This window comes from Anser anser, assembly GCF_964211835.1.
Source record: "Anser anser genome assembly, chromosome: 2".
Taxonomy (NCBI): Eukaryota; Metazoa; Chordata; class Aves; order Anseriformes; family Anatidae; genus Anser; species Anser anser.
Genome location: NC_139721.1, coordinates 95,307,798 through 95,335,155, shown reverse-complemented (window position 1 = coordinate 95,335,155; position 27,358 = coordinate 95,307,798). Strand labels below are relative to the sequence as shown.

The 27,358-nt window shown below is 39.8% G+C and overlaps 2 protein-coding genes across 9 annotated transcripts in view; one reads left to right on the top strand and one right to left on the bottom strand.

The window, feature by feature from the left end:
• The window catches only part of LOC310894363 (uncharacterized protein), a gene marked incomplete at its 5' end in the record, with an annotated part of 32,397 nt that extends 20,513 nt beyond the window's left edge, over positions 1-11,884 (top strand). For 2 of the 3 annotated variants that reach the window (XR_014579849.1, XM_083824349.1), the window contains one exon: positions 11,708-11,884. Coding sequence is in view for 2 of the 3 variants with exons in the window: in XM_083824349.1 (XP_083680475.1) it covers positions 11,708-11,778 (71 nt within the window). Of the gene's footprint in view, positions 1-944; positions 1,813-11,707 lie in introns of those variants that run through there. The other variant, XM_083824348.1, reaches the window with a different exon arrangement.
• Positions 3,648-27,358, bottom strand: part of HIVEP1 (HIVEP zinc finger 1) — a 123,827-nt gene continuing 100,116 nt past the window's right edge. For 4 of the 6 annotated variants that reach the window (XM_083824336.1, XM_083824335.1, XM_083824337.1 and 1 more), the window contains 3 exons: positions 26,307-26,411; positions 16,569-17,086; positions 11,604-13,721 (listed from right to left, as the gene is read on the bottom strand). In XM_083824336.1, the coding sequence (XP_083680462.1) occupies positions 12,552-13,721; positions 16,569-17,086; positions 26,307-26,411 (1,793 nt within the window). In that variant the 3' untranslated portion in view covers positions 11,604-12,551. Of the gene's footprint in view, positions 5,904-6,135; positions 9,846-11,603; positions 13,722-16,568; positions 17,087-26,306; positions 26,412-27,358 lie in introns of those variants that run through there. The other 2 variants (XM_083824339.1, XM_083824340.1) reach the window with 2 other exon arrangements.

Sequence of the window (27,358 nt, the reverse complement as noted above, 5' to 3'; positions counted from 1 at the left end):
CCTACTATTTGGGTTTACTGTGAGAAACCCCAGGGAACTGAAAAGAGCCTTTTGAAGGAGACAGCAACCATTTAGGCTATATGTGATGGTTTTGATAGATGAGCCTGGCACACCAGGTACATATGGAGGTGCCTACCTTGATCAGTGATCTTCAGCTGAGGCTCTGGTGCATAGCCCCATCTGCACTGGTCATAGCTGTGCTCCTGCCTGGCCACTGACCACAGTGATCCAGACCCTGACCCATGGGCTAATGACTTGGCTTGAGCTTGGACCTGCCTGGCCACTGTGGGCTTGCCTGGAGATCTGGACTCTGGGCTGCCCCTAGTTATGGCCCTACTCTCGCTGCTTGGGGCTGCGAGACTGTGTCTCTTGTCCATCGGCCAGGCCCTGACCCCCTGGCCCTGGTGCCGTGCTCACCTTGCTGCTCCCTGTTACAGTTGAAAGAAAAATCTGTAGAGCAGGAGGTGTTTGGCTTTGAGTGGATCAACTGTTGAGAGGCAGAGGGACATTGTAAGTGCATTGTGGGCACAGTGCTGAGACACTGCCGCTGCTTAAAAAAAAAAAAAAGCAATTAACGTTTTGAATAGACATTCTGATTCCTAATTTTTCAAAATGAAATAATGTTTTTTCTGCTTTGTTTGTACTAATCCCAATCCTCCATGCAGAATGGCACATGCGCTCTGCTATTCACTGTCTGAGAAAGAACAAAAAATGAAGTTCAGTGCTGTTGGTCATAAACAATGAGGATTTGAACACAGAAGCAGAGATTTTCACTGGCATATTTTAACTTTATAGAGAAATGTATTTTAGAGGGTGATAGGATACAGAAACCTAAATTAAAAATCCCTTTTGGTCAACATTTGCAGTCCAAAGCAGAAGAGAAAGAAGGTGGCAATGAAGCCATTAAAGAAATAGGTGACATTTTTCTTTTGGGTTGGTTACAGCTCATCCTGTGTGTTATAGAAGTTTTGGCAGATCTGTTCAAAAGAGTAGAGGCACCCCAACAACCAGGAGAAGAAAGAGAAAGCAATTATGAGAGGAATGTGCTGTACAGAAAGGAACAGAAGAAAAGCCAGAAGCACCATCACCTTTATGACAGACAGCTGCAGGATCACCTGCCTAGGCAACAGCAGTATGAAGCTCACCTCCTTGAGATGCAGCTGATCTAGCAGGGGAAGACCGTGATGATGACCCAGCAACCCAGTAGGTAGCAAACAACCTTGCAGATGGTCTTCTCAGTTCTTATAACCATTGGAAATATCCTGAGCAGCTGTGAGTTCACTTACCAACCATTACCAACAGAGGTAGAAATCTTCCATGGGTATCAAAACCTGAAATGAAGGAGCTAGTCCACTATGACATGTAAGAAAGGGAAGTACAGGGCAATTGAATTACATAGAGAGGATGCCCTGTGAGACAGGGGCTGATCTGCATCAGACCCCAGGTTTCTTGTCGTGCTGTGCTGCTGGCATTGGGGCCGCTTTGGTCCTGGTGGCCCTGCCACCCCACCTCCTCAGTGGGAAGGGCCCTGCAGCATGTGCTCCAGAAAACAGCTTGGCTCTGTATCTGATGAACTAACTCTCACAAATGTTATAGCAAAAAAGCTTTGCTCTAAGATGCCTAGGATACGTTTCTGGAGGTCTTTGCATGGTCAGAGATAACTTTCTGAGAGAGATTTTTGGTTAAAATTTGGTAAAAAGTCCCCTGATTTTAAAGAATTAAACTCTGTATGAGAGAGACCCTTTCCAGAAGAGTAGGAAAAGGAACAACAAGAGGAAATGGGAAGAGGAGGAGGTAGGGAATAACCTCTCTGTTAGTAGGAGCAGTGCTCTGTGAGCTCTGACTGCACAGGTGGAAGGCAGCAGAGTCCTCAACTAACAAAATTCAAATCAGGCAACTGCCAGCTCCCAAAGCAGCTGCAGATGAAATCTGCCGTTTGTCACTTTGCCCAAAATCTTCCTCTAGGCACAGATAACTTGGCTCTTCATGAATCCAAACTAAGCGTAATGGATAGCAGCACTTCCAGCGCTCCAATCTCCAGAATATGGATTAGAGAGCTAACTTGACGCTGATGGCCAATAAATATTATATGTGAAACTGAGCATAAAGCAAGCAGCTAGAGTCAGGTTGGTGCTCCTGAGCACGAGGATTCTCACTACATGTTGTAGTGAAAAATCTGCATGTTTGTGTGAGCCTGTCCTGACCCTTCCTCTGACAGCTCTGTGCTAATGGAAGGTAACTCTGTCCAGAGCAGGCTGCTTTTTGGCTCCCTCCCATACTCTGCTTTGGTGCTTAACTGCCCATCACACAACCCACTCATTTCCTGGCCTCTAAGCCCAGTTTAGCTCTGATTTCCAGCTATCAGTGTTTTTGCACTGATGGGCATTTGCACTGGGCTTCTTGCCTTTCCCAGGCCCCCAGCCCATCAACACCAGGTAATTCCTCTCCATTCTGTTCACACATCCCGTGTTTTGCTGCAAACTTCTCTCTGAGACCAGGAGAGAAGCATGTCCTCCCTCCTCCCCTAGCCTCTTTGCTGACATGACTAACTCCACATGGTGCTTCTCACGCTGGAAATCTGCTCTCCATGAGGTCCAAAATTATCCTCAAATAACCAGAGGAGAGGAAGACTATACAGGCTCATTCTGACTTGCATAAACCAAAAGGCAGCCTGCTGATTTTTAAAATAGAGCTATCAGTTTTCCATACAGCCGCCCTGCCTGACTTAATGAGCCATTCCCTTCAAATACCTCACATTAACACGTTTATGTATTTGTTTGCCCAGCTGGGCTCCCTAATAAGCATGCCTTCAGTTCAGGTGCTCCCAGCAGACTGCGCTCTGCCAGGCTGCAGGAAGCCCTCCACTCCTTGCAGCTGCATCCCCAAATTATGCTCTGCAACTGATTGCTTGTGGGGCAATTGCTCAGCTGTAGCGAGCAGGAGTGTAGATGAATTGGAGGTTTTCCTACAGAACCCATTAACACCTTGTTCTTGTTCTTAGCAGTTTTGTTTTGCCGTATGAGCTGAAGATCCTAGCAGGATTACTCAGGTGCCAAGGCTAGGCTAAGATGTTGTGGTAAACTAGGATGTGGCTAGGAAGGCTGATGTTAGAGATGTGCAGGGCCCTGACAGGCTTGGGAGTTATCCTTAAAAGAGTGACAGACAGTGAGCTGATTGTGCACAGTTTTACACTGTTTTCATTTGTCACATGGGCTGCTGGCAATCCAACACTATTCTTGCAAGAAAAGGAGTGTCTGATCTGGTCTCTTGACTCTTTGATGAAGCCTTTTTCTGCTGTCAGGCTCACTTCTGTGACTGTTGCCAGGAGATGTACACACGGAGTCTTCTCTTTTTTTGCCCGTGCTGGATAAACTTGAGATTCAACTGAATTAACAGCTGGAAATGCATAGGCAGGGAAAGTCCGGTACCTATGTTGTTGAAAGCTTCCTGTGTAATTGGATTAGCACTTAAATGTTGTGTGACAAAGATTTATGTTCCAGGTTTTGTAAATGTTCTCAAGGAGAAAAAAAAATCACTTGTCAAAATCTTTCTGTATCATTTGGGGACAATTATAGTATTGCCAGATTAATTACAGTGTTTCTACAATGCTCTCCTCTGATTCTACTATTAAAACACAGCAGAAATCAGAGTTTGTTTTGACCTTTATTCAGAACCTCCTGTTAAAGTGACTTTCACAACAGAACCCAATTTGTCACATTTTATTTGTACTTTAATTTTATTATTAACAGATTAATGAAGTTGGTAATGGGTTTCCTGATGTTCCCTTTGGAAATGTGAACTGTGTCCTTACATCAATCTGCTGTCAGCAGATGAATTACTTTCACAGAGTGCTATTAACTGTTACCAGAAGCAATTAGTCAAAATACAAAGTCAGCTTCAAATGGAGAGACTCCAAATTCCCTCAGTGTGTTAGGAAAAGTGCATTAGTAGGATTTAGTCTTGCCAACAGACACAAGCTTTAGGTCCTGCAGTAGACATCTGGGTTAATGACACGTAGAAATGCAAATGTATCAGACATTAATTTGCTTGAAAGAGCAATGCCAGGTTAAAAAAAAAATCACGTTCCCATGTCATTAACAGCAACCCCCATTGTGCCAGAAATAGAAACATTCTGTTCTCAGATATTGTCCGTGCTACATCCTTAAAAATCCGTGTGTGGAATCCCGGCCATCCCGCAGGCAGAAGGAGACTGCTCCTGACCACACTGAGACCAGGTTTTATCTTGTTTGGGCCAGAAAATGAGTTATTTTAAAAGTATTCTCCCTCATCTTCCAAATCATTAAAGTCCAAGCCCATCTCAGATGGCTCTCTTTTTTGTTGGTACCAGAAAGTCACAAGATATTCAACAGGGATATGGGCAAAGTTGGCTTTAGCTTGATTTTTCCACGTTTGTCACCATCACCATGCAGACAGCTTTACTGTCTTGTCATTACTCCAGTGTGAGGCTGTCAGTTGTCATTGTTGCACAAACATTAAACACAAAATTAACTCAGTAAGTGTGTATCCTAATAGGGTGAAGTTGGAGCTGGAACTGCTTTAAGGAACTGGATAGCACCCATTAAAAACCTAGCAGCCCTTATCTTGTTCACCACTGTCCTGGATGAAATGACAGGGAGGAATTTGGTTGTGATATACTATGTCCACAGTGAAGGTTCAAGCATATGCTCTGGCACGCCTAATTGGCACCTACAAACCACCTTCCAGATTGAATAACCCCACTTTTTCTCTCCAGTGGTGGAAAATGATGTTTTCAGTCATTTTCAGTGCATTGCTAATTACAATTGATTATCGGAGTAAAAGACTGACACAATCCACTTGAAGATGTAAGAACAGCACATTTTATCACCCTTTTATATGAACTTAATGACAGAAAAATGACAGCCCTTTGGTCCTTCATTACAGCTATTTCCACTAACAGGAGGAACAACTTCTTAGAAAAACACAGTACATAGTCCAAATGCTCCCACAAAACCAGTCTCTCTCACTATCCAAGCACATTGTCTGCCATCTTAAATCAAGGCACCCAATAAAAGGGGAGGTCAAAATTCAATTAAAAAATGAGGTTCAAAATTGTAAAGGAATAATTATTTGTGCAATCTTCTAGGTAAAACACACTGCTGAAATAGAGACTTTAACTGACTTATCAGCTCAAAATTGTGTTCAAAGATTATGAAGGTAGAAGAGACTATTAAAATAATCTACTTTGACCTCACAACCTTAAATTTTGGCATTTCACTGGTACAGATTTTTTTCAGTTGTTTGCATAGCTTAAAAAAAAAAGAATAAAACCATCAAGAACACAACAGACTGCATAAACTTGAAACAAACAGACCACATGCTTTCATGTTCCTTTAATTTGTGAGTTTGTTGGCAAGGCTCAATACTTAAATGGGTAGTAGTACCAACTCCTCTGCTGATGCTGGTAGTGCTGCTCTGCTGAAGCTTGCAGATGTCATTCTCCATCAGATGGGGATCTAGCCTAAAGAGTTTCCAAGTGTGAGGAAGAACTAAGTACAAAACTGCAAATACTTAGAAAAGGTAATTTGTAGAAAACTCTGGATAAACTAAACTTCAGAAGTGTCTCTTTTTTTCCTTTCTACTGTTTCTTGTATAACAAGGGCTTAGTATTGTGTTGACCACGCCAGTTTTCAGGGGCACACGAGAGAGAAGCTGGGATGCATTTCTTTGTGTGTATCTTTGCTAATCTGTTTGCGCTGTCTCATGTCTTCATACCTAATACATCCTGGGTCTTTGATCTGAGGTGGAGGACATATCCAGGAGGAACGATGATTCACAGGAGAACAGGATATCCACAGGGGAGCCACTTACCTAGTCCAGCAGAATTAATCAGCATTAGGTGTGTGAGCTCTTGCTCTGAAACACTGTAAATAAGAGAGAGTCATAGATGATTATAGGTAAGGGAATAAACAAAGAAACACAATTGAAACCTCCAAGCCTCAAAAATGGCTTCTGAACCGCCCACTTGAGCTATTGGAGGAGCAAAACTGTCCGGTGTCCAGATTAAAACATTGATTTCTGTTTTGCAAAGAGCTACTCTTTCAACATTTGCTTCTTCTCTGGCTCCTGGATTGTTTTTGCAAATGAGAGACACACCTAACACCGCACAACGGGGCTGAAACACACGATGCTGCCTTCCTGTGCCTGGTCCCGGTGTAGCGCTCCCCCGCGGCTTGCTGTCTTGCAGCCTGGATACGCTCTCCTTTCTTGTATCACAGCTACGTTTCTGCCAGCAAGTGCCTGCAGCTGGGTAAGCTAGGTCATGGAAAAGAGGTGTAGCTCAGTGGGTGTCCACTTACTGCAGGCACCATCTCCCTTACTATGCAGACCCTGGCTGACAAGGAGAGCTTACACAGCACTAATGTGCTTCAGCCCCCCACAAGAAGTTGGTGGCTGCATACTTCCAGATGTCGGGGCCAGATTTTCGGAAGGCTTTTAGCAGTGTTCTGAAAAAGGCTGCCACTGCACTTGCATGATGCCTGGCACTTCCTGCCAAGGGGAAAATCACAGCTGGTGCACGGTGGCCCTGTGCTCCTGGGAGTTGGTGGATGTACATGGCAATGCTGCTCCCTTGCCTGCTGGTCCCTGCCTTGCACATGCTTCCTTTTATTAGAGAGCTGCTATCTACAAGATGCAACTGGCACCTCTGCTATATAACATTTTGTTTCTTAAAAGGAGAAATCCAGTTGTAAGGTATCTGGGGACCAACACAAAAGAATCTTGCAGTCAAATGCCCTGCAGCTGCTTTAGGTGGAACTTCTAAAGCACAAGAAGGATGTTTTAACCACCTAACTTAACAAAAAGAGGGTATGCTAGAGGTATTTGAATTTACAAATAGCTTTCAGCTGGCCTATTGCCAGCATAAATGCCTCATGCATGGTAATGGATTTCCAATAAACAACAGAGCACAGCCACAAAACCAAACACGTCTTAACATTTGACCTTACTGGGGAAAACAAGCCTACTACTACCAAAGAAAACTAAGCATGCCTAGCCAGTTGACTGATCTTAGGACAAGCTTTCTTTCTATGATTGAAACTTAGGAATGTAAAGCCTCATCATCTTTCAGCTAGTATGGTTTCCTCAGGTCTAACATGGAATATCTGCAAATAACCACCCACCTCCTAACATGTTGAGTAGTCTGGTCTGTGTAGAGAGAAGTGGAGGAGCAAAGAAAACACCAGTAACATCTTTGCCATTTTTTTTTTTGATTCAGCACTTTTGGAACAAAACATGAACATCAAATAATTACATGCTGTTACATCCTTGTTGCTGTTTGCTCATCCACCCACTGACATTCCACTTAAATTTATCTAATAATCAGTTTGAAGTATTTTAAAGTAGCCTGTTTTTATCCTCAGCCAACAATAGAGTTAGCAATCCAATGTTATGTTAGCAATCCAAACCTTTGACAGTGGTCTCACCTTTAACATAAAACCCATAAATGGTTTCTATGTGATCTAAGTGTCTGATATTTTTTATGTAATTGAAAATGGCCATCCATACATATGGTGATCCCATCTAGGCAAAGGAAAATTCCTTAAGACATGACAATTCCAGCCATGTTTTTTAAAGATATTCATAATTTAACATTCACAACTAGAGACTGACCACAACAGTCTACAATGGATGACACCTAGTGTTCATTTTATAAAGCCTGAAAGCAATGTAAGGATTCTCTGCTACTGGTCTCAGAAGATCTTTCAAAAGCAACAAAAACAGGGGCCTGTTGGATAAATCAGCTGAAGGCTATCTTGAGCAAGTACTCTTACTTGTAGATTATTTGATTTCCCTGGCTTATGGCAAGTCACTCATGCTAAAACTGATTTTTTTTTTTCTTCTGTTTTGATGAAACCGTCCCCATGCTAAACATGTGTTTGACAGCCTATTTACAGGTTTAAACAGAAGTGTTTATAAAACCTTGGTGAAGATTATCTTGCAAAAATGAGGGCTTCTGGAAAAAGAAGTATAATTAAATTCATTTTATGTTCTGTTTAAGATACATGTCAGTACAGTCAAGGCAAGATAGATCTGTTTATTAAGAACCAATACAGAACATGTTTAGTTGAGCGTAAGACACAGTATGTGTTTGTTTTTGGGGTCAGCCAGGTGGTGCTCAGCCGAAGTATGCAATCAGAGATGAAATGCATGTGATGTGCCTTTGAATTCATGTGGGTGCAAAATGCTGCTTGCAGACTTTCTGATGGGGGACTGGCTGATACAGGCCAAATGTGTGCTGCTCTGGCCTCAGGGCATAATTCACATCAACCCAAAAGCTACAGCAAGTTCTTTGAGAATGTGAAAGGTGCAAAAGTGTAAACCAGAAAAGTAATTGACACAGCCACAGCACCCCTGCACCTAGCAAGTTTATTTTATTTGAACTACGGCCCAGAGGCTGGGATTTATATCTGGGGATGTAATGCTACATAGACCAAGAGATCTAAGGCCAGTTAACAACAAAAGTGGTTGTCTCTGTTTTAGGTCTTGTCCTAAGAAGTAATAGGTAGGCCATGCTGTAGCTTATTAAGCCCAAATGCAGAATGTGGACACATTTAATAGAGTACCTATTCCAAAATCAATGCTGTCACATGGACAGCAAAGGAGCAAGTCGCCTTCAAAATCAGATAACCACCTTACCAACAAACATCACATCCTGCAATGAGAATTCAATTGCAGTCCAAGCTGAAAGAGGAGAGCTATACGCTACTGCTTGATTCTTCTTCTAGGGAGGGCTCTCACAGAAGCTCACCATGCCATGTCCTTAATGTAGCTGTACTTGTGCCCAGACTTAAAGTAGCACCTGCTTACAGCCCCTTGATGAGAACAAGTTGTGTGATGATGCCAGACTGTGCCTGGGTGCACAGAGAAGCAACACTTGCCCTGGCCTTTTCATGTTTGAACAGCTGTGCTGTATTTGCTAGAGGGTGTCTGACAGTCGTTAAAAACTGATCCCTGAGTAAACAGCCCCTGTGCTATTTACTCCAATTCAGCTGTGATAATTTACACCATCTGAAGAGCAGCCTAATCCTGCATTGGCAAATCTCTGAGCTATTTGCTACTGACTCAAGCAGAAGGATCCCTGCAGCAAGGGGAGTGTAAGTTTCCCACCACTAATGACTCTAAACAAGAAAACAAAGATGCAGTACAATTTAAAATGGAAAAAAGAATTAATTTGGATCAAAAATATAATTGCTAACACAATATTCCCAGGTTTGTGTCAATGCAGTTGACATGCAAATCCTCAATGCAAATCCTCTGTGTGCTGATGTACAGTATAGATGTTGGTTACACACATTATTAAAACGAAGCGGAAAGGCACTGATGGATGAGAGGTAGGGAGTGTAGCCTTCTCTCCAGTCTGGTCATACTCATAGTTTTTTGGTGTTTTTTTTTCCTGTTGCCCAATGCTGTAGAGGCATGACAATGAATGCTCATTTTCAAACATATTTGAGGGAAGGGAAACAGTACAATATTCAGGAGGACAAACACCTATCTTCTAGAAAAGTATGATATTCTCCCACTCCATTTGAAAAAGGAGAGATATGCGCAGCTACCTGCTCATCTTCATTGTTAGCGGAGATCCTGCTACAACTAAATTCTGGCTCATCTGCTTTGCCTGGTGAAGTGTGGTGATTGCTTACTATCAGTTAGTACCAAGTCTCTTGGTCCTTTCCCTCTATTTTATTATTGTTGACTTACCAAACGACACACGTCATAACTTTCCTCATTATGACATATCCATTGTCTTGTCATTCCTATTCTTCAAGATATTGCTTCCATCTCTTGACCTGATGTCTTCAAAACACCTAGAAAGAAAAGAGAAACATGAAGATAGTCTGATTCACCAGGTTGAATTTGTCTGCCTCTATGTGCTAGTACAGTATTTCCTGGAATTAAAACTTAGAACATGAGCACACAAAATTGCTAGTCAAATAAATATTTAAGATGTGTACATAGCAAATCTCCAGAGTTTCTAAATGGTTAGTAAAATCAGGACTTCAGGGCATGTGGAACAGCAATTTCTTTCTCACTGCTTCCTTATAAAATTCAGAGAAATACTAATTCTTGTGATAGCATTAAAATTTTTGGAGATAGTTTTACATTGCTGTAAACCTTTTTTTGGTCATGCTGTAGACAAACAGGCTCAAATTAATCAGCATAGTTCTAGTTTGCAGGTACGTGTCCATTTTCAAGAAGCTAAAACTAATGCAAATTTCTAGAGTTCTTTAACAGTAAGCCTTCACTTGGTTTCACTAGCACAAGTCAGTTGCAGGCTCTCAAAGCATATGTAATGCAGCAATGGGTTTGTTTAACTTTGGCTGGTTGAGGTAATTTCACACGTTTGGTATAAATGATAATGATGCAAGACACATTGACATCACTACGCACGTATAAAAATAACATACAAAAGCACAGTGACATTTTACAGTGGTTGCACGCAAGACACTCACAACTTTGAAGTCCAGTGCTGTGTGGCGCTGAGTACTCTTAACTCTCACTAACTTCAATGTGAGTTGAGAGTGCTTTGTAGTTCAGATGCTCAGGCCTCATTGAGGCTCCACACAATCAGGAATTATATGAACATTGATGTCTGAAACAAGAGTAATTTCTCCTTTCTAGTACGTGCATTTCTAATTGCTGGACTAGTACAATTAGATGATAACAGTAATATAAATGATTTTCTGGTCCTGAAGTGCTCTTTCTGAAAGTTAATAAACTCACACCTACAGTTTTACAACACACTGTAATGGAATAATGTAATGAGTACAATGTGAGTATAGTACAAAAGCCGAAGTAAGGTGGGATCTTGAATATTGCTGTTCTTGAATACGAGTGATACGAGGTATGAATTACCTCTTTGAGCTGGATATGGGAGTTAATCTGTGAACAACACAGCCCAGCTCACATTCAGCTTCATTCCTGATGTTTTCAAGCTTTGCTTCCCACCCTTTTCCTCCAGCTGTTTTATGTGTGCTCATCCTTGTTATTTTCACAAAGGTGATCCTGCTTTTAAGTTACATCTTCGAGTTTTCTACTGGAACTTGTTTGTTAAATTGGTTTTATAAACTTCTGCAAGAATGCAATGTTAGGGCATAGCAGAAAAAACAACTGGATTTGAAAATTACAGCATGAATCCCAGGTCAATATTAAACTTCCATGGATGTGTGGCCCTACAACGTGTCAGACTTCTCTCTTGGAGCAGCTGAACACAATAAAAATTTCATGGTAACTTCAAATTGTATTCTCTGTGTGCAAACAGAATTCCAGCTGCATTATTCTGGGATCCATCCATGCCTTGTATGCCCATAATAATGAGTTTGTTGATATAAGGGCACATTAATAGTATGCGTAAAAGCTCTATTTCATTTTTTTTTTCCCGAATGAGTAAGACAAAGCCATATTTAGGGAACTATTAACTTTGTCTAGCTGTAAATGAAGACTACGTGAAATGAAGTCTTATCAGAAGCTGATAGTAATTCGTAATGCAAAATCCTTACTACAGCAAGTGGCATTTTAACCAACACCTTGGCAGGTTTTGCAATTAAGAACACACAAAATTATTATTTTCTTGCTTAACAATATTTTAATTTCAATAAAAAATGGCTTTATAGTTCAAGATTACAAATGAAAAATATTTCATCTTGACCCTCTTGCTATTTTCCCTCAGGGAAGTTTTTAAATTTCAGTTATGAAGAAGAAAAAACGGGGCAGATGGATGCTCACTGTACAAAAAGTTGAGAGATTCCCTCCCCAATTCATCATTGCCGGATGTTTTGAAATGGAAGGTTTTCCTCCAAATGCCTGAAGAACGTACTCTTTCTCTTATGGCAGATGAAATCATGTGGGCATATACCATCGCCAAATCCTTTCAAGCTGCAAGCAATTGGAACGATACTAAAATGAACGAATCGAGCGCCTCTCCACCTACTAGGCTGCATCAAGAAGGTACAACGTAAGCAATGGTAAAGTCAGTAAACAAAATTTTACTGTCATATTTCATAACACAGATACTGTATTTCTCTTTGAAGTGTAAAGCTACCGTCTTACACAAGATGGACAGACCCTTTTCCAAGACTAATATGGATACAATAAATATGGAGTTTTACATACTAGATCTGTACACAGAAACTTTGTCCCACAGCCATAAAAATTTACATTTAACAGTGCAACATATAATTTAATCCTTTATTTATCTGACATAAGATGTTTACTTACTAAACACAAGCAACTACCTGGTTTTAATATACATATTTTATATATATATATTTTATATATATATATTCAACAATCTGTACAAGTTTCTAAACATAAAACTCCAAAAAGGCACAATTGTCTATACAACATGTACAAAAATGGCTGGAGCTGACAAGAAACAACAATTATTGGTCAAGAGTTCATGATTGCACAAAGATTAGTAATGAGTTTGTGTCAGAAAAATGTGCTTTAAGGAAAGGAAGGTTTGCAAAGAAACCTGTAAGTGTTATAAAAATAATAATAATGGAAAACAAAAACTAGGTTGCTATTACAAGTCTATCCTCATCGTCACTGCTGCCATCACTAAACTGCACTGTATTTTGCCTCCGGGGCAATGCTGTCGGCCTGTGTACCTGTCTATCCGGAGAGACAGTTTGATGGACCGGGGACTTGCTCAAAACGTCAGAATTCACCTTTAAGCAGGGCTCTGCCGGGGAAGCCCTTCTGACCTGAACCGAAGAGATGTTGCACTTTGGCTTGACATGGTTTGCGAGGTCAGTCTTTTCAGCATCTGCTTTCCCTGGCCTGTTGAGTCTTTCGTAGTCACTCGCAGAGGCAGGCTCTGCAAGGCTCTTCCCGCTGTACCACTGGCCACTGGGGACCACCTGAGGAGAAGCAGCCCTGGCCACCTGGCTGATGTTGGGGAAGCTGGCAGGAGCCGGCTCTTGCGGAACGTCACCGGCTTTGCTGCCTGTGGCTGGTATTTCAGAGGCTCCCTGCCCGTCTGCGCTGACCGGACTGACGGAGGGGATGAGGGCAGGCAAGGCGATGTTCAGTATCTGCAAGCCCGGGATGTGTGCCTGAGGGCTGGGGTTGCCCTGCGGGGAAGCGCTGGCGGCCAAAACCTGGAGGCCCACAGCATTCAGAGTAATTCCTGGAGGGCGCATCTGGGGGGCTATGTTCGTATTTGTCAGGCCTAAGACGTTCACCGTCTCCATGCTGAGGGGTGGAAGAGGCTGCAAGCTGGGCGTGCTGAGACCCTGGATGCCTGGCACGTTGATCTGTCCGATGGGAATACATGGCACGACGCTGTTCACTTCAGCAACCCCGACGGGATTCGTGGCAGTGCTAGAAGTAGCGCAACCCGCCTCGCCGAGGGTGCTTGTAGTTCTGTGGATTACACCGACAGCGGGAATGGTGAGCTGTACTGGCCCTGCCTGAATTGGCACGAAGGTGGAGTAGGTGGCCAGGCCAGCAGGGACCACCTGAAGCCCCCCTACCGGTACCATGCTGTAGGGCGCCTTGGCTTGCTGCTGCGAATGCAGCGGGAGGTGGCTGAAGAGGTGGGTCTGGGGAGCCCTCAACTCGGCAGCACGTGGCGGGCACCTGGGTGGCTTCTCTTCTGGGATTTCAGCGTAGGGCGATGCCACTGTGGTCTGCACGCCCCGGTCTGTGGGTGATGAGGGGGAGCTGGTGGAGGGCGTGTTCTGGGAGAGGACAAGAGAGACGCGTTAACAGGTTGGCCACCACTACCCCTACAGTTACATGGAAATGTGAGGTAGCTAGGCATGCTGCCCACCCTCTCGCACTCCCTTTTAGAAAAAAAACAACAAGAAACTGGTTCAGAGTAAATGCTGCCCAGCTTGAACAATGAACTAATTTCCTTCCTTTCTTTTTTCAATTCCTTCCTCACCCACTAATTGAATTTTCCTCTTGTGATTACCCTGGCTCATTTCTCTTGAGCACCAGTACTCAAGAACATTGCTGAATATCCTCTGTACATGTTTCGCTTTTTTTTTTTTCTTTCTCTTCTTTTTTTTTCCCTTTTTTTTTTTTAAAGGAGGGAGAAGGCATTGGAGAGCTGTTTATTGTGGAAAACACCTCAGGCAAGACAGTTAAATAGGGTGGCATTTTTGATGCACCAAGATCCTTTACTGGGGGCACTGCAGCCTCTGGAAGGCAGGGACAGCATCACAGCACATTTATCCATGTATTATTCTAAACCAGAAAATAGGTGATAAGAAATTACAAGAGAAGGATGACAACTGCAGCATCCATCGAGGCTGATGTGACTGATGAATACTGGAGTGAGATGAAGGATCCACATCCCATAGCTGCCCCAGCTTGCCTTGATTTCATGCACAGACCTGGACCAATAATCGTATTATACGCTCCCTTTTCTTCTCATACAGCCCCTGTTACTGACCAAGGCTGGCAACTCCTTTCCTAAAAACACCTAACACAAGAAGTCTTAAACTGCAATTGCAGTCTTGCAATATCTTTTAGCTGTAGGCCTATTGCAATACATAAAGAGTAGTGCAATCTTAATTTGGTTTATATAGTCCTAAACTGTAATTCTGTGGCTTTGACCAAACTCTGAAGAACACTCTAGAGCAGGCACAAAAACAAAATACTAACAGAAATGCTTTTGAAAACTGCTAGTAGGAAATGTATTGGTTAAAGGAGAACACAATCTATTGACCATGCAGTGTCATACAGTCTAAATGGGAAGACACATGTCAGAAGGAGGTCAAAATCTATCTCAGGATTAAGTACTGTATGACATCTCACAAGAAATCCTCATTAAGCTGGTACAGATGTTTTTGAGGGAACATACAGCCTCCCTGAACTTTCTTGACCCCTTGTCTCAATGGCAAGAGGTTGGATCCACAAATACACACAACAGGAGCAGAGTGTAGATTAAATATCCGACCCACAGATACCACTTTCATTTGGTCTAGGAAAGGAGGTGGTTGACTGGTAAGGAATTACTGCCTTGTATATGCATATACATGCCTTCTATATGTTAATGTGGAGAATCATTACAGCTATATTAAAAAAGGCCTTTTAACACTTTTATTCGTGTGAACATTTTCTTAAGCCTTCAGTGGTTCTATCTGACAAGAGAATAAAATCAATCAAATGTCTTTTTGGTATCTATTGGCAACAACTGAAAATACAAAACACAAATATTATGTTCCTACCTTTTGTGGAAGCTGGCTGCAGTGACCAGAGACCATTACATTTTATTCCCTGTCCTACTTAAAAATCGCTCCAACTCAAACTTACTACATGGACTCACAGTTCTTACCAGTAGGAATGAACATGTGTCAAACAATGAAATGCAGCAATAATTTTTACTTTTTTTCCTTGTCCACAGTTCATTCTCTTATTTTTTAAATAAATTCAGTAGAAGAGATTTTCAAAGAACAAACAAGCTACTAACTACTTAAACCATAATGAAATTTTTACTTACTGTTTATGCTTTTGAAAATTTCCTGCTGCTTATTTTTCTGTAACTGCATGCATATACTGCTTGTAAATGCTAAATTCATCACAGAGAATGCAGTAATTACTCCTGTATTTTAAACCATTGAATATTTTGCATCACATTTTTCTGAACATTACTCTGGGAAGCCCTACTGCCTTCATGGTTGCAGTAAAAATTCAAAACTTTCAAGAGATATCATTAGAGTCAATCAAGTGTATGATTTATAGTGTCCCCGTTAAAGTCCATTAAAATATTGTTGAATTGTAAAATGCCTAATACCTGCCAGTTTCCTTTGGTTTCCCTCTGTGCTTTCCAGCACTGGTTGCAAACATTACTGAATACACCTGCAGTCTTGCACATAGACTGACCTCATCTTTCATCATGCTCTGAAGAGCTGTATGTCTAGAATAGGCACGGGCAATCAATTCTTTTCTTACCAAAACATTCTTTCAGTTTGGGGAAAACTGATAGCATCGGGATCTCAGATCTCGGATCTGTGCTTGTCTCTCCTTTTGCTATTGTGCAAGGGCAATCTCCTAGCTTCCTCGAACATATGGTGATCCTTTCTAATTCTACTGCTTAACCATATTTGGAGGAGAGATAAGCAACTGCACAATTTTTTTTTTACAGTGATAAGGCAAAAACCTCTGGGACTAGATTAATTTCCCTTAGGAGTTACCAATGATTCTATTGTCATATTTCAAAGTGAAATGACATCTGAATTCTATCACTTTCCACTGAAAACTTCATAACCACAACCATATGTTCATTCCACATATCTGTTATATCCCTTCTCATTAGTAACACAATCTACCAGTTCCAGACTTCAGCTGAAATGACCATGTTCCAATTAATCCTTTGTATCAAAATTACAGAATTTTAAAAACCAGTGCTCCCACGACACTATTGTTTCTACAGCCTGTACTTCAATTCCTTTCAACTCTTTTAAAGCATCAGCCAACAACTCTAAGAATACAGGGAAAGGCAAACATTTTGATCTCTGAAAAGTCTCCAAAATGATCTTTAAAATCCCATTCTCTCCCCCCGAGTTGGACACTCCTACCTTTGTAAGAACTGCAGTTGATATTAAGGAGTGGCCCATAGCTGCTTCTGGATCAGGGTAATCCACAGACATCTGGTGACCTGGAGATGTAGGAGCAACATCTGCCAGCGCAGCACTAGCATTGTGGGGACCTGCTCCTCTCTCCTGGGCTTTACCCTCATGTGCTTCCTGGTGGGAGAACTCTGCTGGCGACCTGGAGGTCCTGCTAATTGACTGCACTGTGCTAAGGACAGTCATCTTCGTCAGCAGTGCTTTCGGTAGGCTATCCATTGAGTCTGTGTGAACCCCAGCAAAGCAGTCCGGCAGTCTGGTATCTTCATCAGCACTTGTGGCATCCTGCAGGCCGTGTCGAGAGGGGTGATGCTGGGGGCTGGCTGTCACTGAGGGGGTTGTGGATAGGACTGATTCGGCTTGGCTGTCTTCATCATCATCTTCGTTGTCATTTTCATCTTCATCTGCACCATCAGACTCCTCTGCATCAAACCCTGACCGGTCACAGCCAAATCTTTGTTTCTCACCTGCAAAAGTGAGAATTAGAAGTTAAGCCAATGAAGGTCGCAGACAGATTAGGAAAGAGGTAGAAGGGAGTAATTAGAAACACCAAAAAAACTTAAGGCATGTGCATTTTTCAGTCACTTCCCATTGCATCAAAACAACCAAGAAGATTTTCACTTCGATTTTCAGTGTACGTATTTAATTCTACAGTTACATAATCTTTCATCTTCTGTTTTTGTGTTGTTTTCAACCTTTTGGATTTGGCTGTTTTAAGCCATTTATAGCCGTTTGCTCGAAGTCACCCTTCACTCTTTCGCTTGAGGAGAAGCAAGCAGATTCCTGCTTCATTAGGTTCCTAGCGACGACATACGAAGCTCGTCTGCCAACCTTCACAGTGGGATATTCTCTAGCTGGTTCTGACTCATAAGTGGGTGTCCTTGTACCTAATACGAATCACTGCTGCAAAAATTTTTGAAAGATACAAACAGAAAGACTGGAGGCTGTTAGTCAGGAATCTGTCTCATTAACAGGCAAAAGAGATCAAAATTAGACCTTACCAGATTTCTTCACTTTGCTCATGTTTTGAAAGGATTATGAGCAAGTCACCAAAGATGTCCTAGGAGGCAAGAAAGCCATGATCCTATAAAAACTTACTAACACATGAAATTTTATTCATAAGAAAAATACTCACATTCATTCACGTCTTAAAGCCAAACTGGATCAAATACTTTCTGCTGTCTATTGGTACATTTTTCTACAAAATACAGGTCTACTGCAGCTTTTTACCTCCTTTTATATCATATCTTGGATAGAAAGAATCTTCTCTAGTAAAGAGACAAAATCTCATCTGCTGTATCTGATTCCAAGCCAGACTGTCTGGGATCACATTTTATAAAAGACAAAATGCTTTGGATGCACTAATATTTTGTATTTGATTAAAGGTCTGTCTGCTAAGCTCCCCCCAAAAATACCAGCATAAAAATCATTTGGCTCTGCAAAATCAGTGGCAGCTGGTTAGCTAAAATTTCAGATGTCCTCTTCTAGGGAAATCTGCACAGCAGCTTACCATCAGAATGAATGACCCTGAAAAAAATGAGACTTTTACACGAAGGAGAAGGTACGACAAATACATTAGGCTGCTATGCTATCAAAACCAAAATAAGTATCTTGAGCTCCAGGTAAAACAAATGGGTTTAATTGAGCTACCTCCCAATAAGCTACCTACCATTATAAGCCTTTCAAATGAGCAGTGCAATTAGGAACAAGACTAATAGCTTCTTTGAAAAAATCCCTCTGAGTGACTTTGCCCCTCTTTGCCTACACAGTAATTTGTAAATTAACTAAATATGGAAACTATATATTTTCTACATTTACTACAGCAGGCATGAAACTGAAATGGTATTAAAAATATGCTAAATCCTCTAGGTCATTGGAATGGTGCTAACAAAAATATTTTTTAGGATTTTATATAGTCTTCATTTAAAATTCTCATTTACAGACAAGCTGTTAGAGAACAAAATACATTTTAGTGGAAAAATTAATTCAGAAAAGTCCATTCCCAAAATATTGGGAGTAGGATTGTTAAAGATGTTATTAGCAAAACCACATAGAGTTGTTCAACAGTTTTTTCTCTGTATTTCTGTCATTTCTCTTTCTCATACATTTCTTCAACAGTAATTTGCAAAGCAAACAAATCTAAAATGTTAGAACCTCCACATATGTTTGAGTTCTGAATGGAACTCAGTGCCTCTGCAACAGATGTTGAAAATTTCTCCATGTGTTACATCTAAAGGGTGACCTATGCATTTCTTGCAACTTCTAAAATAATGCATGGAGCGTTACAAAGTCTTGGGTTTCAGACTGGACTTCCTCTCTATTTTGATCTCATTGTAGGGTACTCTTCTCTTTACCAACATCACATACCTATATTTCCTCTGGGAAATCCTACTGCTTCTTTTCTTTTCTCTCCCTCTCTCTCCATGAATCACATTTTCTTGTGATTTCTTGTGAATTTTCTGAAGTTGACTTCCATCATGAACGACTCTCTCCATTGGCAAAAGAAACGACCTGAAGTGACTAGACTGATGCCACATTTTTAAAGGGAAAATACATGCTCAAACATTCCCTGATTTATAATATGAAACTACCCTTTTAAAATCAACATTTAAAAGCACTACAGGATTTACTACAAAACATTGCTTATGTAGATCTTTTTCTGCATGTGCCTTCTAGAAAAAAAACATGGAAAGGGAAAAGGGGAACCATGCATGGGACACAGATTCCTTAAAGGCAGTACTCTGTGGGATATCATTTCCCTCTATTGTTTCCCTGTTTACCTCCACCCTTTATGAGTTTGCCAGCTTCTATTTAAGTGTGGTTACCTGGGGCCAGAGCCTGCACTGTGGGTGAGGTGACAGCGATGAATGTGGTTCCCTTACTCCCACACTGTTTTGGAAACATCACATGAAAAACAAACAAACAAAAAAACAACCAAGAAAACCCAAATCTGTGTTTTCTTTCTCTGGCAATGCAAAATGGACTGCTCTTCCTTCTATACCCGTGTGTGTCTGCTGAAACAAGAGGTGCCCAAACTTTTCTGCAAGCGATCCCTTTAAGCTTCACTGTGCATAGGTGGAATTGTGGGAGGACCTGATTCTGGAGTTTGGGGTGGCAGCGGAACCAGGCAGGTTATGGGTCTACCCGAAGAAGGTATCGAAGCTGTGACCACTCATTACAGCGAAAGACTCTTTCCCAAGCACCGTCTTGTTAACCATGGAGTTCTGGCCCAGTTCCATTTTGGTAACTGTGCTCAGCCTACTACAGATCGCCTTGCACTTTTAATTGGGAAAAAAATAATTCTTTGCTTCCTATCTTAAACTATGAACAATTACAACCATATGCTTATGTAGCTGATATATGTAACTAGAAATGACTCAATTTCCAAAGGGAACAGAACTGCTTCTGTGTTCAACTTTGTTTGAGGTTGTAAATCAGTGTGGGATATTTTAGAGTGAAGGGTAAGTCATAAATTCAAATCCACTAGCATATAAGGAAATGGCTTGTGCTGTGAAAATTCTCAGTTAAGAGGAAAGAAAAAAAAAGAAAGGAAAAAAGTTTCACACGTAATAGGGAAGGCTCTTTTCCTTCAACACATGCCTGATCCAAAGCCTCTTCAAGTCACTCTGCACATATCATTCAGCAAGGCATCTGCTATCAGCAAAGCAAGCTCCCAGTGGGGCTCCTGGAGCACTTTCCTAGCTGTGCTGCACTTCTCTCATTTCCAACCTTTGCTTAGGAAGCTTGCAAACATTACTGAAAATGCATATCCAAAGTCCTACATGAACCCAACCTGTAATTCTCATGTCTGAAAAACACCCAAAAGCTGTTCTGTTTTATGAAAGCTACTTCTCTTTCAAATTTGTAACTCTTATCATCTTAGCAGAAAGACTGTTCAAGACAGCCTCAATTTTTGATAGAGTGTTTATGGAAGAGTAAGAAATGTCTCTCATCCTCTGTCAACCGCTGCAATCTCTTCTTTTAAGCCCTTTTCTTTCTGGACTTCACAGGAAAACTTGGTACTTTCGACTATAGACATAAATGCTTCAAAAAATTAGTAACAGCTGGAAACAAAGGTGTACTAGAAAGGCTGACACAATTTTTGATCAAGGATTTTGCTAGCATTCCAGCTATAATCATATTTAATACAATTATTTTTTTTTAATCCTATGTAGTGATGTAAACACATAAAAATCATACCCAGAAATCTTATTGCTTCATTTATTTTGTCCTTAAGTCCTCAGATTTTTAATCAGGTAGGTATTTTGTTTACGGTGTTGATGAGCTAATTGGCTAAGGCTCTGTTATAATATTTTACCCCAAAGCAAGAAAGAAAAACCCTTAAAGTTCTTCAGCACAATAGAATCAGCTGGAGTTATCGGCATCCTAATATGTCCATTAGCAAACTGCCTGTGGCTGATAAGTCTATGTGCTACTTTTTTCGCAATGCTATGAATTAAGTACCTGATATAGGGTTTTCTCTATGTACTTTAAAGTTCTTTATTTCAAAGGTTTTCCTACATGAATCCTTATTGTACATGATTTTAACAATGGTCATCTAGTTATTATTATATTGCAGAATACCAGTAGAAATGTTCTTCAGAATCTAAACTTAGAGTTTGTAATTTTAATTGACATATTATGACCTATTAGTCCATTACATGATCTGTTTTATCAGGCCCTGGTCCTATAGGCTTAGTGGTTTCTGCCCCAAATCCAATGATAAAGTCTGATGGCTTATAACTTGATCATATTTAGGCAGATTTTCCAAAAAAAAATGAAAAGAAAAATGTTTGTTCGTGTTCTTTCATTGCCATGAAGCCCTGAAAATATAACTCCAGATTGCTTAAGTTTTATGAGTTTCTAAGCAAATGGAAACGGGTACTTAGACTAACTATAGGTGTCACTATTAGATCTGCTTATACAGATTAAAGACATTTTACTAAGTATCTGCTGTCTACTGCCTATTTCCATCATTGATTCTCTCTGTACTAAATTTATAGGCTCTTAGCACGTGAGTAATTCAAAGCAGTGCTTATCAACTCAAATTGTGTAAGCATCTTCAGTTACGGATTAATATAAAATCTGTATAAAAACATTTAGTAACAATGTATCTGTTCTCTCTCTCCTCCATCAAATTTAAGAAATATATATATAATATGGCAATAAAGGCAGAAATATTTTGAGTATGGTATCATATAACCATTAACTTAAAAGTAAGGTCTGTATGTTATTAACACATTCTGTGTTTTTCTAAACAAATACAACCTTAGATGTGCTTTTTGCCTATTGAATTACTCTTGCAATGGACCGTTCCACAACCATTCAAACAAATTTAAAAAAGTAAGGGTAAACAAAATACTGCTGGGTGAAACAATGTTAGCATCTATATCCAAACTTATAGTCTCCCTGTCTTTTCAAGTCCTTTCACAGTCTTTACTTGACTGATTTCAGTCTTGCTTCAGCTATTGTCCACTGCTCATCATCACCACAGAGGACTCACAGTGACATCTACTGGGTTAAATTCAGACTGGTAATAGCCAGTGCTCCTCAGAAATGAGAAAAAAAAAAAGTGAGCTTTTGACTTTCATTCCTAAGAGTACGGAAAATAAAGTAAAAATAACCTAAAAAAATAAGAGTAACCTCTGTTTCGTTAAAGAGATTATTCATGCCTAAATCATCCAGGGTAACCTATATATTGTAAATCCACCCTAGCATTAGCTAGTCTATTCCCAGGCTGTAGGTGTAAGGCTCCAGCATACTTAATATACATCTAGTTGAAGACTAGGCAGTGATACTAAAAAAAAAGTAAATAATAAAAAATCACATGAGTTACACAGAACCAGCTTTCCATTCTACTTACAAAAGGAGGATATTATTGCAAGAATTTTCATTTATTTTTACTTCTTATACGCAGGTGCAGTGAAAACACAGTGAGTCATGATTAAGCTAATGAAGAGCCATGGAAACTAATTTAAGATCCACTATGATAATAATATATAGCTAATTAACTTAGAAACACTGTATCTTTAGAAGGGTTTATTTAATATTGCACAAAATGAGAGTTTTATACTATGTGTACATATATATCTATATAAGACACACATGAAACTTATAATTAGGCCTTCTTATAGGTACATCTGGAATGTTTCTGGATATTGTTTTCTATACACAATTTAAACAAGTTCTCCCCATTTACAGACTTCATTATTTAATAACTCTCATCTTCACATTTACTTAGGCACACCCTACCACTCATGCATTAGCTTACATATGAAGTATTATGAGTTTAGAGTTAATAACTATTTTAATTTGAAGACAAATTGCTATTTTTAAGACTGCATAGCAAAATGTTAACACAGCAAAATAGGATATCCCCAGTTGCAGTCCATCACACTAAACAGTTCACCTTGTCTGACAATTTAATTCAGATATTAACATTCCTTACATTGTAACCCTGTATTTTGGTGACAAGAACATTCCACAGAGCAGAAGATGAAAGATAAATGGATGAGGGAATAGTTTTAAACACAAAAAGCCAGGCCAGAAAGTATTTACTAATACCCAGATGATGACAAGTCCACATACAAAGAATGCTATGTTAAAAGCTCCGATCACATATATTCTCAGACAGCTAGAGGGCATCTCTTTTTTTTTTTTCCCCTAGATGAGACAGCACAACAAAATTTCAGTTTCTCATATTACTGAAAAAACAGGTTGTGTGTGTGTGCATGCCCGTGTTCAGGATTGTACAGTTTTGCACTCCTTACTCAATATGCGTATGTTCATTATGTGTACTACCATGAGGGCAAAGCTAACTTCTGATATCAATCTGATATATTCAAATCATGACTGTGCTTAAAAAAAAAATGCATAAAAGTAGAATTGCCAAATTCCTTAGCAAGTAAAAGGTTGGTGGTTTTGTTAAATTTCTTGCTAACTCTCTGAAAGGAATTCTCTAACTCAAAGTTTGACAGAAGATATACAGCTTAGTTATTTTAATGAAAGGTGTAGACATTTCTATTGCCATAAGAATAATCAGTATTTGGGTAAGAAACTAGACACAGACATTCTGCGGGTCAGGAAGCCAGCCAACCTTGCACAGCCTACAGGAAAGAAGAATTTTTTTTCCCCGAGGTCACAATTATTTCTTATCAGATTTTCTGCATCTTTTTCCACATCATCTCACATTGTTTTCCAGCTGAGGAAAGCCATTGGACCTCGCAGACCTCTGGCTCTGGCAGGGAACTCCTTCCCTGAGCCCAGCCCTGGCAGGAGAGGGGGTGCCGTGGGGACGAACCCTGCCAGGTTGTCCTGGGAAAGGGGAGCCAAAGGGTGGTTGAACCCACCTTTTCACTAGGCAAGGAGACTGCTTACATGCCTCAAAAAACAGTCACTTACATTCAAACGCAACCAAAAGATTACTATGTATGGGATTTCAGAGAGCGCAGCAGAACCATGTACATTTTAAAAAGCCCATATGCAAATAATTTGCACTTTTTGTTTTCCTCCTGACTCTGCTTTAAAGATGGGCCAACAAGCAAGTTTCTGAATTATCATAAGAAACACCTTCCCATGCAGCTAGGTGAGCTGAGAGATTAAATCATATTTTTGAAGTGTATGGCTACTCATTGAATGTCCACGGATAATTGTAAATGCACTGTGTTGTGCAGCAGCTAGAGAGGCTACACTGGGCTGGCTGTGGCAGACACGTGTTTGTCATGGGCTTAATTACCCTGCTTCTTGGATGGGATTTTTCGTGTTGAGCTTTGTGCTGCACAGCTGGTTTTGCTATGGGTACCTGAGCCAGATCATTTAGAAAAGATACGGATTTCATCACCAAGTTGATGTTTGTTTCTGGGTTCTCAGTTAAAAAAAAAAAAAATGTTCCCTGTTTTGTTTGGAAAAAAAAATACACTGCAGCCTTAAAATTGAATTTCTGGAATAATTTCATGGATTTGTGGCAAACCCTAGCAAATGTTTGTCTTTTGTGTTTTTTTTTTTCTGTTTGTTGTTTTTGTTTGTTTTTCCCCAAAATATAATATTTTAATTTATTAAGTAACTACCGTACTGAAACAAAGAACATATTTCAGGGAATATATAGTATATTTATGGTATGGTTACATACACCTGTAATAGACCATTACACAACATATAAGGACACTTTCAGTTATATAGTACTAGAGACAAAGAAGAACAATCTTTCCACAACTGTTTGAAATGGCTTATTTCTACAAGGTATTACTGATAAATCAACATTTTAAACAATAACCATTACATTATAACTGCACATGTATGTAACTGGGAATACCAACTTAATCAATAAAATATTTTCAGTTCCTAGAAAATGGACATACTTAGTGGTTTATAAAACTGAATAAAATGTTGAAAGCTACAGAATAATGTTTAAAAAAGTGATGACAATTTTCCTGTCAAGCAAATGCTAAAAATGTTAATGAACACTGTTTATCTGTGAGGAAAGGATAGTAAATTGTCCTGCTGCCTATCTTTTGTGTTGTTTGGTACCTCAATTGCAAAGGGGGAAAAGGTTTTAACCCTACTAAAAAGGAATATAACTAACAACACTAAAAATAGAAAAGGCAAGTTTCTTAGTATGTAGTGCACTACTGAATCATCCTAGCTGAGTCATATTCCCAACATAATTTAGAATTAGATTCAAGATGATTCTCTTATTCTACTAGCGGCTGTCATATGGGAGCAAGTGCATTCATCTTTCTTGCCCTTTACTGTCTAAATGAAGACCCCACTGCTTTCGTTTCTCAAAACATCATCCACAATCTAATAAACCATTCCACTGAAAAAAGAAAAATACAAGGCAAGGCAACAGGACTCAAATCCCTGCTGAGAAGTGCGAGGAAGTAGAAAATGCCTCCACTGCATCAAGACACATTGAGACCCAAACCAAAGTCCTAACACAAAAACCTGTCTTACATCTCACTGCATCTGATGCAGCTACATCTTTCCTACCATGCTGAGCAAAGCCTACATGACCCCAGTGTGGCCCTCCTTGACTGTCCTCAATCTCACCTCCTTTTCAGTAGAGTGGTCTTGGTGTGCAGAAAGTGCAGAATTTCAATTATTAACAAGTAATCTTGATAATACTCTTGGCACTAATGGAAGAGTAGAACAGGTCAAGATGAAAAACTGGTCTCTATCTGTTGATTTATGCCCAATTATTTGTGAAGGACAGCACTCTATACCTGAAGATAATCAGCCTCCTTGAAAAGCCTGTGCAAAGAACTCAGCAAATATATGTATTTCTGTGGGGTGTGTTATCGATAAAATTTACAAAATGTGTATTCAAAACTTTGACAATTTCATGCACAACTATTTTCAAAAAATACTACATTTCACTTTTCTTTTCCCCCTAGACACAGCTGTTCTTCTGGTACTTTCAATCTTCTCATATTTATCTGTGAAACCAATCAGGTTAAACTGTGTAACACTGAAAAATTCAGCAGCAAAATATCTTTAGCATATGCTTGTCATTTATTTTGGTGAAGGTTTTTCCAATATTTCTTGCTCTCTTTGACTAGCTTCTAAGATTTTTATCTCTGGATCTTTTCCCTCTACAAGAATTAAATAGCTTTGGAAAAGAAAGGGTAAGAAACCGGGACGATAAAATAGATACCACAATGCAGTAAAGAAAAGATTTTAAATTCTTACCAAATTCTTCTTCTCCATCTTGGTCATCTATTAAGCCTACTGAGACTCCCAAATCCATGCATTTCTTGCTATGTGCTTTTGACTTCATATGTTTTGTCAGATTTCCTTAGGAAAAAAGAAACAAAAAAATGAAATACTCTTTGACTATACAAATATACACACGTCCATATCTCATTCAGTTACATTTACAACCAACTGTATAATTTAATTGCACACCTGACAGAGCCTTGCCCCTCAATATAAGTTTATCAAGGGCTATGGCAGATTCATCATCATGAATGCTACTAGTTCCCAGGCTCAGTTCTTTACTGAAATAAAATAGAATAGGGTGGAAATCATAGAAAATGATGCATTTTGCATGCGTGTAAAATATCCCCCAATTCTTTCTGATAAATATAAATAAAGGCTGATTCAGTCTTCAAAATTATATTGACAGAAAACTACCATGTGAAACTAAAGTTCATATCTTGCATCTCTTTTAGTATGTGATGGTGTCTATTATTTCCACTGCCAACCTAAACAACTAGATTAATTTTATTCATAATAAGAGCCTGAAAATATTCGCTCGCAATCTCAAAAATCAATGCATAACTACTGAGGGGCTCCATGAGCTACTGTTCCCACTTCTTTTGGAAAGAAAGTATGGCAGATATCATCAAGAAAAAAGTTAAAAGTCGATTAGGGAGTTATAATTGATGAATATGTTGAATGTATATAAGTAACAACTCACTTTACACTTAATATTATCTTACAAAAACAGTTTCTTTGAGACATTCAAATGAAGTGGGTGAAATACTGACTCTTCCATAGTTATGGAATATGTAATTCCCACTTTGAAATAAGGTTAGGACCTCAGCCCAAATTTTGAATTTCTTGTTATGAAGCTATATGGTATTGCTATTGATTCACAAATAGCAAAATTCCCACCTGTATGAAATTATTGCCTACATTGTCCTTTCGTGAAGGGTGGTTTACCAAATTTCAAGCACTCAGCTCTGCATCTAACTTTGCTAGTAATGGCAGCAGCCATGACAGCAACTGTAGAACAGGAA